Below are 14,469 nucleotides of genomic sequence, written 5' to 3'. Positions count from 1 at the left end.
AATAAACTCGGTGTTTCCCGTACTTACAACTGTAGGCCTACTTTTGCCCACCCCTGAATATTAAATTTTGTCCAATACTTTTTCAGAGTTCTCTGGTACTTGCTTTTCCTGTTCTGCCCCACAGTATTTTGTTTCAATAAAACATAGATAGTCTGAAGTAGACATACTCCATCTTGGTCAACTTCAGAAGTGCTCATTAATTTAATTGATACTTCCACCCTCACTGGTTTGGCCAGTGGACAGAGCGTCGGCCCACAGACGGTAGGCTCCTGGCCTTAATCAGGCATGTGGGCAAAAGGAAGGCAATCAATCCATGTGTCTCTCTCTCCTTTATGGATTGTTTTCCTTCTGCCGGAAGAACACCTTTGGTATTCATTTTAATGTGGGTATGCTGATGTTCTGTAGTTTTTGAACACAAAAGGTCCTTATTCTTTCACAAAGAATATTTTACTTAGCATAGAATTCTCTATTGGCAGTCGTTTTCTCTCTGTAATTTAAATATATTGTTATTTTGTCTTTGGATTTTCATTGTTTCTATGGGTAAACATCTGTAGGTTTTGTTCTTTCTCCTTTGAAGGTGAACTCTCTCTTTTTTCTTTAGCACTCTAAGTTTGTTTGGGGGAGGGTGGAGGAGGGAGACAGGGAGCAGAGAGGCCTTTGAGTTTTAGCAGTTTTACTATGATGTGCCTAAGTATGGCTTTCTTTGAACTTATCCTTCTTGGCTTTGTATGTCTTCTGCTTATGGCTTGATATATTTTATCAATTGAGAAAAACTCTCAGCCATAATCCCTTCAAACTTTTTCTGTCCCATTCTTACTCTCCTTCCCTTCTAGCACTTAAACTACCATATGGTTGATCTTCACACGTTCTCTATGTCTGTAATTTTCTTTTTTTTTATTTTATATCTTCTTCCTCTTGTCTCTTTATGCTTCATTTTAGATATTTTCTTTCAACATACACTCCAGCTCACTAAATCTCTCTTCAGTGATATTTAATCTGCTATTAAAAATACCCACTGGGGTTTTCATTTCAGTTTTAATTTTTAGCTGCAGGCTTTACTTTTTTGAAATTTTTATAGTTCCTAGTTCTCTGCCAAATTTCGAAGGCTCCTATTTTATCTCCCTGAATATAATGAACAGAGTTAAAGTCTGTAACTGCTTTTGTTTTCCTTCTTTTTTCCTTCATTTTGTCTTTTATGTGCCTGTTTATTTTAAATTGTAGGCCAGGTATGTATTTGCCAAATTGTTTGTAATTTGTCTACAGAATGAGGTATTCTTCCTCTAGAGAAGTTTTTATTTATTTCTGGTAGGCACTTGACACACTTCACCAAGTAATATGAGCTAACCTTCAGCCAAATTCAGTGACTAAAATTATTCAAAACTGAGCTGCAATTTCTGCAAGAACCTGCCTTTTCTTGGATACCCTTACTACTACACTGTGGTGCATTGAGATCCCTACACAAAGCAAGGGAACACCCCTTCTTGGTTGAACCATGTCCTTTTGCTGTTTCCTTAGCCTGACAAGGCTATCCAAAGAGTCTTCAGTTTCTCGTCCTCCCAACAATCCCTTCTATAATAAGTCAATTATCCCCCAAAAGAAAAGAGGTTTTAATCAATAGGATCATCTCTCTGAGCTCCTGCCCTTCCGTGGGTCCTAGCCTAACAATTGTACACTGTTATTAGCTGCTTGATGCCTTTAGGTAGATGTTATCAGATTTTGTACAGATTTGTAAATTGTTCTCATCCTCAGAGACTTACCTAAATTATTTCACCATTACCAGAAGTGGAAATTCCCTTAAACCTTTTCTATTTATGTCCTATAGAAATACAGATATCATTAGCATAAATAAATAGGATATAGATGTAGGTACTATATAGTATTGTCTAGAGTATATATCTTTTACATGAACACTATCATCACACATATTTTAGTAAATTTATTTGTTTTCTTAACAGTATGTCTTGAACTTCCTTATTCTTGTTTGAATAATACTCACTAAACTCAGAATGATGGATATCCCAGGTAGGGTATATGTATGTGTTTGGTTCAGTTGGTAGTCAAAGGGTCCTTTGGCTTTTATATAACATCTTGATTTTTTTATAAGGTGAATGAATTCATTCTCACTTCTATAGTTAAAAATTTGAAAAATAAGTAGACTTATACTGGTAAAAAGGGCATTTTGGAGTATAAACAGAAGACCTTTGGGTAAGAGCATCATTTTGCCCGGCAACTTCTTTAGCATTTGGGGTTATTTTTAACATATTGTGTCTATAATAGCTTTTCCTCTGCGGCATTTCAAAAGATCCTACTGCTCCATTTCCCCCCAATAGTTTGGTCAATACCACCTAATCAATCCATGCAGCGCCCTCTGTTCACTGGTAGCGGAATATTTTGCTCCAAATACTGAGTCATTTTTTCCATCATTTTTTCCCTTTTGCTTCTGTAGGCACACATTGTGCATTTTTGTGGGACCTGGGGACGCTGAAGTTGAGAATTTGTTTATTTTTTCATGTGAATGAAGATAAAGTTCCTTAAAAACCAAGTCCAAATAGCTACAGAGCGATCCTTTTATTTGCTCATTGACTCTTACACAGACTATTTGGCAGGGCCCTCTTAAAAGGCAGTAGACAGGAAAATATGCTGTCTTATAATATAATGAAAAACAGTGGGCTTCTAATTATTCTCCCAAGGCTATTTCTATGCTTTTCAATAAATTAAAGCAAGCTTGGCCACCTTTTTATGGATTGCATAAAAAGTAAACAGGGACTGAGGCAGCAGATGGCGTGCCTGGCAATCCAAGATGCAGATAATGCAAGTCTTCCCAGAGTAGAGACGCCCTGCTACAGGGTTTAATTGGGCATTAATTCAATGTCTGAGTGTGGGGGCTCCTCAGGGGCTATATTCCTATACAGTATCTCCCATGTGCTGTGGCTGCTCTCTCTTAACTCCAACCCGGCTTCATCTCTAGACTCTACTAGTCAACCTCCTCCAACTTGAATGTTCCTTGAGACTGCTTCTCAACTTCTTGTTTGCTCATCAGTTGTTTTTTTTTTTTTTTTAATATATTTTATTGATTTTTTTTTTTTTTTTTTTACAGAGAGGAAGGGAGAGGGATAGAGAGTTACAAACATCGATCAGCCGCCTCCTGCACACCCCCCACTGGGGATGTGCCCGCAACCAAGGTACATGCCCTTGGCCGGAATTGAACCGGGGACCCCTGAGTCTGCAGGCCAACGCTCTATCCACTGAGCCAAACCGGTCAGGGCATCAGTTGTTTTTTGAATGAATGAAAGCTAAGCAATTTGTTCATGGTCACACTACTACCAAATGGCAGAACCCACTTGTTTCTCTATTCAGCACTCTGGTACTCACTGCAGGAAATAGAGGAGAAACACAAAATATATCTCTCCCCTTTTCCCATTACCTATCTGAGTTCAAGTCCATTTTAGTTAAGTGCCTGGAAAATTGTCATGTGTATATTCCTATAGAAGTGAATGTATGTTATTTATAGATAACTTAACCTAATAGTTGATTTGCTAACCCAGCGGTGAGTGGTTTTTCCTTCTAATACATAATATTAAAAAGGGAAAACATTTGTACATAGCTTGATATATATCTTCAAACAGTGAACCAAGGCTCCAAGTGAATAAAAAATATATTTAAAGTATATGAGTTGGTATGTTGAACAAAGAGGATACATGGATTGTGATCAAAGCACAAGTGTATAGTTCTTTTGAAAATTATTTAATGGAAATAATCATCCCCAACTGCCAGTGGGTCCATGTTTTTCCCCACTTTAAGGTGTGGTCCTACTACCACTTAAATTTACAAATACAATTTGTTTCAGAAATTGGCACTAGACACTTAACTTTTGAAATACACAACTTTGCTTGGCAGTAAGTCATCTCCTCTCCACCTGCTTGGGCTCCCTTGTCCCTTGTGGATGCATCTTTGTTTTGGGAGCCCTTACAGCTCTTTGCTCAGTCCTTGGGCAGTTTCCATAAAACACTGTCCTCTTCCTGCTGAAGTCTCTTTGCCTTTCCAGATGGCCTTGTATGGCAGGACCAAGACAACCCCAGGATAACTCTCTTTCCAGCAGGACCCACATTTGTCCCATGCTCTGACAAATGTTGGGAGCATGGGACTGGAGACTCCAGCCTGGCCAACAGGAGACATTCTAAACACAGAAGACAACTATGAATGAGGAAAGGGGCCATTGGACCCAAACAGAATAATGGAAGTCTCCTTAGAAGTCATCTCTCTATTGCTGGGCTTTACTGAACAAGAAATGAAGGGCAAAATAATGATTAGCCCAACAAGAGGTTGATGATATGATAGACCAAGAGTAGAATCCAGTTTTTTTCATGGCCAGGTATACTGGGCCCTTCTATCACACTACTTTGCAAACTAAATTTTTTTTTAAATATATATTTTATTGATTTTTTTTTTTTTTAACAGAGAAGAAGGGAGAGGGATAGAGAGTTAGAAACATCGATGAGAGAGATCGATCAGCTGCCTCCTGCACGCCCCCCACTGGGGATGTGCCCACAACCAAGGTACATGCCCGTGACTGGAATCGAACCCGGGACCCTTGAGTCCACAGGCCAACGCTCTATCCATTGAGCCAAACCGGTTAGGGCTAAATTTTTTTTTTAATCCTCACCCAAGGATATTCTTCCATTGATTTTTAGAGAGAGTGGAAGGGAGGGGGAGGAGAGAGAGAGAGAGAGAGAGAGAGAGAGAGGAGAGAGAGAGAGACTGATGTGAGAGAGAGACATCGATTGTTTGTCTCCCACACATGCCCCATCAGGGCTGGGGATCAAGCCTGCAACCAAGGAATATGCGTTTGACCGGAATCAAACCCAGGACCCTTCATTCTGCAGGCCGACGCTCAATCCACTGAGCCAAACCAGCTAGGGCTCAAAGTAAAATTAAAAATATCTATGCCTTGTTACAGTTCAGTAAAAAGCAAAATCAACATATGGACCGAGATGAGCTCTTTCAAGGGAGAATCTTAATATTAGACACGACAGAAGACAGGAGTATGCTTATCTCTCCTGCTGCTGTAAATTAGCCTGCCCTTTACGGCCACCTACTCTGTGTCATGCACTCAGATAGAAGCTAGATACAAAATAAGACACAGCCCTTGCCCTCAAGTGGCTTACAGAGCAAGGCAATGTGCTAAGTACTCTGCATGTAGAAATTATTACAGACATTTTACCTGTAGAAAGTTTTCTGACTTACAAAGTAATTCCAATACCAAAAACCCTGTATGGTAGGTAGCACTATCATCTCCATTTTATAGGTAAAGAAACTGAGGCCCGGAGTTGTAAAGTGATGTGTTCACGGTTCCATAGACATTAGGTTGCAAAAATCAGATGTGAACTCAGTTCTTGACCCCTTTGCAGAGCTGTCCCTCTCAGGGGCATTTGCATCTCCATAAAGATCAAAGTCTTCAGTGAAAGCTGCAGGATTCAAACTGGAGAGATGAGATATTTGGGAGATGGGAGCACCGGGGTCCTGCCAGGGTTCCTAAAAGCAAGCACAGAAGCAACGCGTGGATAACAACCACCGGGAAATAAGTCGTATCCTGGGGGGTAGACCTGCAGCCCCAGTCCTTGGCTGCCCTGAACTGCCTTCCTGCCAAGTCCAAAGCCTGTCTTTCTTCGTGGCCAGAACTTCGGAATTGCTTTCTGAGGGCTCATTCCTACTTTTCATTAGATTAGGTGCAAACACTCTGAGTAAACAAAAGTTCCTTACCATTGGCAGGCCGCTGCTAACTCCTACACCCTGGATGGTTTTCTTTTAGTTAATAATTCAATTGCAAAAAAGGAGAGGGCCTTGGCAGGGACTTGGCTCCAGCTGCAAATCAACTGCAGACCCCAGAGGAACTTGAAAGAACTACCAGCGCCCACAATGGCTCTTCAGTGCAGCCTATGTTTACTCAGGACCCAGCCCACAACCTCCACAGCCCCGAAGGCAGCCTGCAAGTAAATGCTACATTGTGCAGTGATTTTTCAGTTATGTGGCCTCAGGCTGGTGGCAGATGATTTGTGAGACGGCTTCAGATCCATCAGGTTTGAAATCCTACGTTGGCTGGTGTGTGTTGCTTTTGAGGCTCATTTATTCCTCCTGCCATTCACCGAAGCTCACTGTGGGTGCTAGGCACTGTACTAGCTACCAGAGACAGAAGAGCACAAAAGGACATGGCCGCTGCCCTGAAAAGATGCTGAGAAGAGACCCACGTGACCCCAAGGCAAGTTCCTTATTTGACTGAGAGCAATACCATGATCCTTGGCATGCTCTCTCCTTGGGGTCCTTTGATGGGTTAAGCCAACAGATCAGGGGTTAATTTTCTATTAATTCATCAAACAAAGGTTGAGAACCTACTATGAACCAGGCACTTCTCAAGACCCCAGAGATAAAAAAAATATGTATATATAGAAAAGTCAGATCTCCGTCAATGACATTCAGACTAGAGCAGCCGTGAGCAAACTACGGCCCGTGGGCCGGATCCACCAGTTTGAAATGAATAAAACTAAAAAAAAAAAGACCGTACCCTTTTATGTAATGATGTTTATTTTGAATTTATATTAGTTCACACAAACACTCCATCCATGCTTTTGTTCCGGCCCTCCGGTCCAGTTTAAGAACCCATTGTGGCCCTCGAGTCAAAAAGTTTACCCACCCCTGGACTAGAGGGAGAGTCAGATCTGTAGAACTATAGTTCCTAAGATACCTGTTCAGGGTACAGTGAAAGCACAAAGGGAGAGTGGAGAGATTGGACTAAATCATAAAGAAGACCTCACAGAGAGGATGGTGCTAGTATTGAGGCAAGAAAGATGAGTATGTGTTCAGCCAGATGGACTATGGGAAGTGGAATGTCTACAATACCGTGGAAAATACCTCACTTGTTCACTTACCAGACATTTATTGAGGACCTGTGATGTGCCAGGCACCGAATAGTGGCTGAGATAGACACTGGAGCTACAGTGATGGTAAGACCCTGCTCCTACCCCCATAGAAAGGGATAGACCCATAAATAAATGATCATAATATAGTGCCCTAAGCTGTATAGTCACAAGGGGTTCAAGAAGTTACTTTATGGGTTCTTTCTCACACCTGGACACAGAATGTCAGCATAAGATTCTGCCTTTCTAGAATTTAAACCTAATTTAAGGGAAGAAATGCTCACAGGGTATCTAAGAGGCAGTATGCTGTGAAGGTAAGAGTAGAGACTTTAGCATCATATACAGGTGGGTTCAAATCTCACTTTAGCCATACAAGCTGTGTGACCTTGGGCAATTTGCAGAACCTACACAGAAAAAAGTGCCATTTCTTGACAGACCCTGCGTCCCCTATCCCCAACTGCAGTTGGGGTTTCCTAATCGGAGGGAGGACTGAAAGGAGTTTTGGGGGTAAAATGAGACTTTTGGGGGTGAAATAGGCAGGTTTAGGTAATTTTAAAAAATGAAGAGGTCCATGGAAAAAACACAGGGCTACAGAGCTGCAAAAGGGTACATTTTCCATTAGACAAGGGAGCTGGGAGCAGCAGAAGTTACATTTCCATAAGATAAGGGAGCTGGGAGTAGCAAAAGGTACATATCTATAATAATAAAAGCATAATATGCTAACTAGACCAGACAGCTGAATGACCTTCTGGATGTCTTACGGACGACCTTCCAGACAAAGCCAGGGCTGCGAGAGCCAAGGCAAGCCGCCGCTGCTGTGAGTGCCGCAGCTGTGAGAGCCAAACCCCTTGTACGAATTTCGTGCATTGGGCCTCTAGTTTACAGAATAAAGGGAAGGAGGAAGAAAGCCCAGAGGAAAGAGGAGAACAATGAGGGAGGAGAGCCTCAGGTGTCCCATGTGAGGTCGACCTTTGAGCTCAGGAGTTGCTATAGTGACCAAATCAGAAGATGAGGTGACAAATCAGAGGGGATATCAAGGCACAAAGATCTGCAGCCTTTATAAATCATGGGACTCTTTCCCCCTCCCCATGTGGGAGTCTGTACTTGTTCTTCAATAAATTTCCACCTTTACTATATTAAAAAAAAGTGCCATTTCTCATCTGCAAGCTGACTATAGAGTTGTTGTAAGGATTACAAATAAAAATATAGATTTAAAGCTCCTTGTTATCATAGGTGATCAATAGAAGGTAATTACTTCTTAGTGGACATATAACATTGTGAAGTAAATTTCCAGTTCCAAAGTAATATGTTAAGTTTATTTAGGACAATCACTATCCATTACTTCACTGTTAAATAACTATGATCAATATTAAGGCATCTGACTCTATGTGCCCAGGAGAAGTCTGGACATAATGCGATATGAATGGGGCCAGCTAGGCTAACTAAATTTGGAAATCTTTATTGATTATACCAAGACATTCTACTTAATGATCCAGGCCAATAGAATATTTGGTCAGATTTTAAATAGGAAAGTGGGACCATATAGACTGGTCTATGGATTATCTAGGGATTTGGGCACAGACAGACATTATTTTAAATTCATGAACTCTGAAATAACTTAACCAAAGCAAAATCTTTTGAATACAAATAATGAGATTTTCAGGTATAGTCGAAGCTCACCCCATATGCCATTTACAAATGTGATCGCCATAGACTGTTCATGAGTGGTGTGTTTGTATGTGATGATGGGAAGCTAGGGAAGAAGGAGAACTGAAAAGGGGGTGAGCTTGGAGGTGGGAGAAAGTTGAGAAGATATGGAGAGCCCTAGCCAGTTTGACTCAATGGATAGAGCATCAGCCTGCGGACTGAAAGGTCCTGGGTTCAATTTCAGTCAAGGGCACATGCCCGGGATTGCAGTCTTGGTCCCCAGTGCGGGGCATGCAGGAGGCAGCCAATAAATGATTCTCTTTCATCATTGTTTCTCCCTCTTCCTCTCCCTTCCTTTCAGAAATCAATAAGAAAAAGTATATATATATATGTTTTTTTTTAAAGGAGAAGAGGCAGAGAGGAGAGAACAAAAGAAGATGACCATGGAAAATGGCAGAGGGCCAAAAGGACTGTCAAGAATAGGTAAGTGTAATACAGTAGCTCCTCCTGACCCTTGGGGGATATGTTTCAAGACGTCCAGTGGATGCCTGAAACCGTGGATAGTACCAAACGCTGTGCATATTGTATTTTGTCCTATACATATACACCTTTTCACTTAAAGGAAGGACTTTATGGCTCCTTTGTGGCATATCCAAATTGCCAGCAGCACTACTCTTCTGTTTGGGGGCCATTACTAGGTAAAATACGGGTTCCTTGAACACAGCACCGCAACACTACTAGAGTATTGATAACTGAGAGAGCTACTGAGTGATTCACGGAGCATCGTGTATACAGGACGAATACACTGGACGAAGGGATGATTCAAATCCAGGGCAGGATGGGGATGGAGCAGTACAGTGCCAAGATTTCATCATGCTACTCAGAACGATGTGAAATTTAAAGCTTACGAATTGTTTATTCCCGGAATTTTCAATGTGACATTTTCAGAACACAGTTGACCACGGGTAACTGAAACCATGGAAATAGAAACAGTGGATAAGGGGGGGGGGGGGGGGGAGACTGCTGTGTTCCGTTTTAAGTTGTTTGCATTTATGCAACAAAACACACCTCACCACTTTCCTAAAACCTTTGCTCAAAGATTGTTTCCTCAGTAAAAGCCTTACATGAACAGAGTTTTGGTTTAAAAACATGTTTCTAAGGTTCTCCAACTTGAATTCCACATTGGAGTGGTCACCGGGGGCAGAAGTAAAGGGAGAATCAGAAATGGGGGCAGGAATTTGAAACTCAAATAGGTCAGAAATTTTCAGAAACCTTTGGATAGACTTTGGACTTTTCACAGAATGCTGCGGCTTTGTTATATTAACATTTGTTAAGTAAAGACACAAAAGAATGGAAGGGGAAGCCAAATAGAGGAATTTAGTCCTCACAGGTTCTTGGAGGAGGTACCTGGTGTGCTTCGAGGGGTCACGTGGGGAGGTTAAGGCAGGGTGCAGGCAGAGAGGGCATTCCTGGGTGTTATTTCCTTCTCCCCTCGTTTCTACCTCTTTGTCTTTTTGCTTTATTTTCTGGGACATATTCTCAATTTTATCTTCCAACTCATCTATTGAGGTTTTTTAAATTTCTTTTTTTTTTTTATTGCTTAAAGTATTACAAAGGGTATTACATATGTATCCATTTTATCCCCCCGCCCTAGACAGTCCCCTAGCCTCCCCTATCACCCAGTGTCTTATGTCCATTGGTTATGCTTATATGCATGCATACAAGTCCTTTAGTTGATCTCTTACCCCCCTACCTCCTGCCCCCCAACCCTCCCCGACCTTCCCGCTGCAGTTTGACAATCTGTTTGAGGCTTTTTAAATTTCTGATCTCGTATTTTACATTTCAAGATATATATATTTTTTACTCTGAATATTTCTCTTTTTTTTGGCCCACCACCTTATTCTATATTTTTTAATGCAGTATCTTCTCTGTCCTCCGAGGGCAGTGGGGTTATTGTGTGGAAGTTTTCTTGTCCCTGCATCATCTCTGTCTCTTTTAGGTTGCTCTTATTTCCTGTTTCTCTAGTTGGGTCTCTATCACATCATAGGTTTTCTTCACATAACTGGTTATTGTCTGCACTTCCGTGACACCTACTACACAAGGAGCCATCTGAGTCACGGCATATCTCCACTGTCTATTTAGACGGTTACCTAACTTACCTGGTATTTCTAGGCATCCAGGCCTCAGAAATCCACAGACTCGAGACTGGTTTGCCACAAGCAACCCTAGACAACCAGGTGCATTCTTCTAAAAGCATTCCAAGGACAAGTCTCCTGTTGGCAAATACCATTAGTTTGTGTGCTAGGAGTTCTGTCATTCACGTGTTTAAAGAAGGGATTTGACTGATCACCTTCTTTCTTTCTTGGTTGTGTCTCCCAAGTAATAAAGAGAATGAATTATGAACCTATTGCTTAACCCATTACTTCACGGTGTTCACCGTATGCTGGGACCTCTCATCTTAAAACAGCAAGAACTCTACAGGGTTGTTATTATGATCCCCATTTAACAAACAAGGATGTGAGGATCAGCTCTTAAATTGTTTCCCCAAGGTCGTGACATCTGGTAAAATCAGAAGGGCCTCAATGGCTAACCTCAAGAGCTTCTCCCCATGGTGCTCCCACCAATGAGGTCCCCTAGCAAACAACCCTTCTCAGCATGGGCACCAGCCACAGTTTCTGTGTGTGTGTGTGTGTGTGTGTGTGTGTGTGTGTGTGTGTGTGTGTGTGTTTGTTCTGAGTAAAAGGGCTCCAGTTCCCCACCATCCTGAGGAATTATTCAAACAAGACAATCACATCCTCCCACGGGAACCAGAGTCCACCTGACCTTATTACTGCAAAGCCTATATTCCATAGCCCCTAGCTGGCCCCTCTCTTCCCAAGTGCAACCCTTGCACGGCCCTGCATAGCACGCAGAGTCCTCCTCCCCTAGGCTCTGAGTGTGTGCGGCTATTAAATGGCCATTGGCCTCATCTCTCCAGTGTTGGGTGCCATGTATTCAGGCATCCTGACAACCCTGGAGAGAGGAAATAAGAAAATCAGAGAAGGATTCCAGGAGACCCAGCTTGTGAAAAGTATGTCGACAGCAGGTGCAGCTCCCGGGGTGAGTCAGTCAGCAGCTCTTGCAGCTGCCTTCTGGCCCCTCCCCTCCATTCTCAGCAATAACCAGGCTTTAAAAGGTCCCCTGCCACCCAGACACAGAAGTCCCATCCCTTAGGTCACCAGCTGGCTGTTGGAAGAGAAGTGTCCAAGTAAATTCATTTACGCTCATGTGTGAATGGCAGTAAATTCATTTACGCTCGTGTGAGAATGATTGTCGGGCCTCAGTGCATTTAACACTCTAGAGCAGTGGTTCTCAACCTTGGCTGCACATTAGAATCACCTGGGAATCTTTTTAAAATCCTGATTTCTGGGCCTCTAGGATATGCAGCCAAGGTTGAGAACCACTGCTCTAGGGTATTTGTATTTTTAAAAACAAATTTTTATTTTACAAAGGAATGAATCACTGGCACTAGCCTTGTAGTTGACATTTGGGGAGGAAGGAGGAGAGGAGACAGCGTTCTGCGCACTTCAAAAATTATGTGAGCTGAGAATGACACCTGCAGTAAATCAGATGTGGGTTCAAATCTCCCTTCTTACCTTAAAAGGGAAGTAGATAATTTTCCAATGTCTGTGTCCTCCATCATTCTCATGTGGACAATCGCCTGCTCCTTTTAGCACCGATCACTTGTCCGGTCTGTCTTATTTAAGGGTGAGCACTTTTAGGGCGGACTGTAGCCCCACTGGGGTCTAGCTCTGGGGCAGGCACGCTGTGGGCACTCAGCAGATACCTGTATACGCTGTAGCTTGCCCCGGTGTCCCAGTTATAACCGCCCCGAGCTTTGTCACTCTACCTCGGAAGAATGCATCCCCCTCGCCCAATGGTGCTGATGCTGGGAGTCAGGCCGAGTGAGACGGAGGATGGAGTCAATTCCTGGCAGGGGCCCCTGCGTCAGAATTCAGCAGGACACTTGTTTAGAATGGAGTTTCCCGGCCCAGACAGAAAGAACCGAACTTCGCCCCCCACCCCACCCCCGTTTCTAGGTCAAGCAGCCCGGGTGTGGGATGAGGGGTGAAGGTGCCAGTCCCACCCGCGCTCCTGGTGTTCTGGGGGGGTGGGGGTGGGGGGGGTGACCCGGTACCTGGAAAGGTCAGTAGGAAGCGTCCCTCCCGAGGATGCCCCTATGGGAGCGACTCTCAATCTATGTTTTTAGGGAAGAGCTTCGCTATTCCGTGCGTCTCGCTCCTTAGAGTGAGGTTGGCAAGTCTGATTCTTCTTTTTCATAAAAACGTCCCTCCCCTACAGGACGCCGGCTGGCAAGTCAGCAGGCAGAGGACCAGGGGACGGAATGAGGCATCCCTTTCCTAACGGTCCTCGGGAGGAGCTCGGCCTCTGGGACTGCGTCACCCTCCCGTCGAGGGTCCCCCCTGCCGGGCGACTCTGCTCAACACGCCCGCCCGCACCCGCGCCCGCGCCCGCGCCCTCCGCCCCGGCGGCGCCCTGGGAGCTAGCTGTCCGGCGCAGCCCCTTTTGGCATCGAGGCCTCCAGGTGCCCAGCACGGAGGCGGAGCCCGCTACAGCCGCCTCCCCGGCGCCGCGGACAGGACCCCCGGGAGCTCGTGGCCCCAACCCTGAGGCTCCGGCGGCGTCCCCAGCCTCCCGGGCTGTCCGCGCTCCTCCCTCTCCGCGCGCCGGGCGCGAAGCCTGAGACGCGAGCAGAGCGCAGCGCGCGGAGCCCAGTGGCGCTCGCCGGGCGGTGGCCCAGGCAGCCCCGAGTGCAGGCGGCCCCGATCCCGCCCGCCCATGGACGCCCAGACCATGGCCGCCCAGGGACCCGGACCCCGCGCCCGGCTCTGGACGGCGGCGCTGCTCCTGCTCGGTCTGCCGTGCCTCTCCGTGAGGGCGGATGGTGAGTGTCCGGGAGGCGGCGGGGTCCGGGGTGGCGCGTGGGGTTTGGGAAAGCGAAGCTCTCTGGGGCGCCCATCCGGAGGAGCCCCGGAAAACCTTAAGCCTGGGAGAGAGCGAGGTGAGCGGCGTCCCGCGACCCTGCATCCTCTCCCGGGCCACCGAGTCTCAGCTCGCCCAGACGCCTCCCTTGAGCCCCCAATCCTTCCATCGCACACGGGAGAAAGCCAGGGCATTGGTCCTGCAGTCCCGCCACGAGCTTTCCCACGACCTGCATGAAAGGTCTTTAACATGAAATCAAGTCTGGAGTGCCCTAGACCCCTCCTCTGCAGAGAGGTAATTTTCCACGGGGATTAAATGTGCTCCTGAGGGAAGGCCAGTGATTTTAGCTTGGTCCAGGAAGACCCGAAAGATGAGCGGGAATCAACGAGGCAAAGGGGAGAGAAGAGTGGCCTGGGGGAGAGGGCACAGCTCGTGCAAAGGCCCTGTGCTGCGAGTGGCAGGGAAAATGGGATAAAGGATGGAGTGGCTGGACCCAGACTGCCAGGTAAGGATGTCACTGGACCCGAGGTTCCATATAAGTAAGGACCAGATTACTGCAGGTCCTGAAAACTGGCCCGCCTTTTCTTGTTTTTGTTTTTTGTTTGTTTGTTTTCTGAACTGAATTGAGCTTTCAGTAGTTCCCTTAAATCAGCAGGATCACAGCCTTATTATCACTTCAGTTTCAAAAGCTAATTCAACCGTATTTTAATGTTGGAACAAAACCCGTTGATTTGGGGCAGGAAGATCCGAAAGAAAATTAGCCACGAAGGGTTTCTAGTCAGCCCAAGCTGAGACAAATCAGACTGATGCAGGAGAGAAATCCGTGGCTTATTTAGGATGCCGTTGTATATGTTTCAGTGTCATTGCTGTTTAGCAAACAGTGTTGGGTGAAACTGGATGACAAAAAGAAGCATGGTGTTTAGGGAAG

At 44.9% G+C, this 14,469-nt stretch overlaps 1 protein-coding gene across 1 annotated transcript in view; it reads left to right on the top strand.

Moving 5' to 3' along the window:
- Positions 1-13,300: 13,300 nt before the first annotated feature.
- The window catches only part of SUSD5 (sushi domain containing 5), a 35,106-nt gene continuing 33,937 nt past the window's right edge, over positions 13,301-14,469 (top strand). The window contains exon 1 of the mRNA XM_059664165.1: positions 13,301-13,503. Within this exon, the coding sequence (XP_059520148.1) occupies positions 13,398-13,503 (106 nt within the window). The 5' untranslated portion in view covers positions 13,301-13,397. The remainder of the gene's footprint in view (positions 13,504-14,469) is intronic.

Source organism: Myotis daubentonii, chromosome 14 (genome assembly GCF_963259705.1).
Source record: "Myotis daubentonii chromosome 14, mMyoDau2.1, whole genome shotgun sequence".
NCBI lineage: Eukaryota > Metazoa > Chordata > Mammalia > Chiroptera > Vespertilionidae > Myotis > Myotis daubentonii.
The sequence above is the reverse complement of the archived record's forward strand: the minus strand, read 5'-3'. Positions and strand labels throughout refer to the sequence as shown.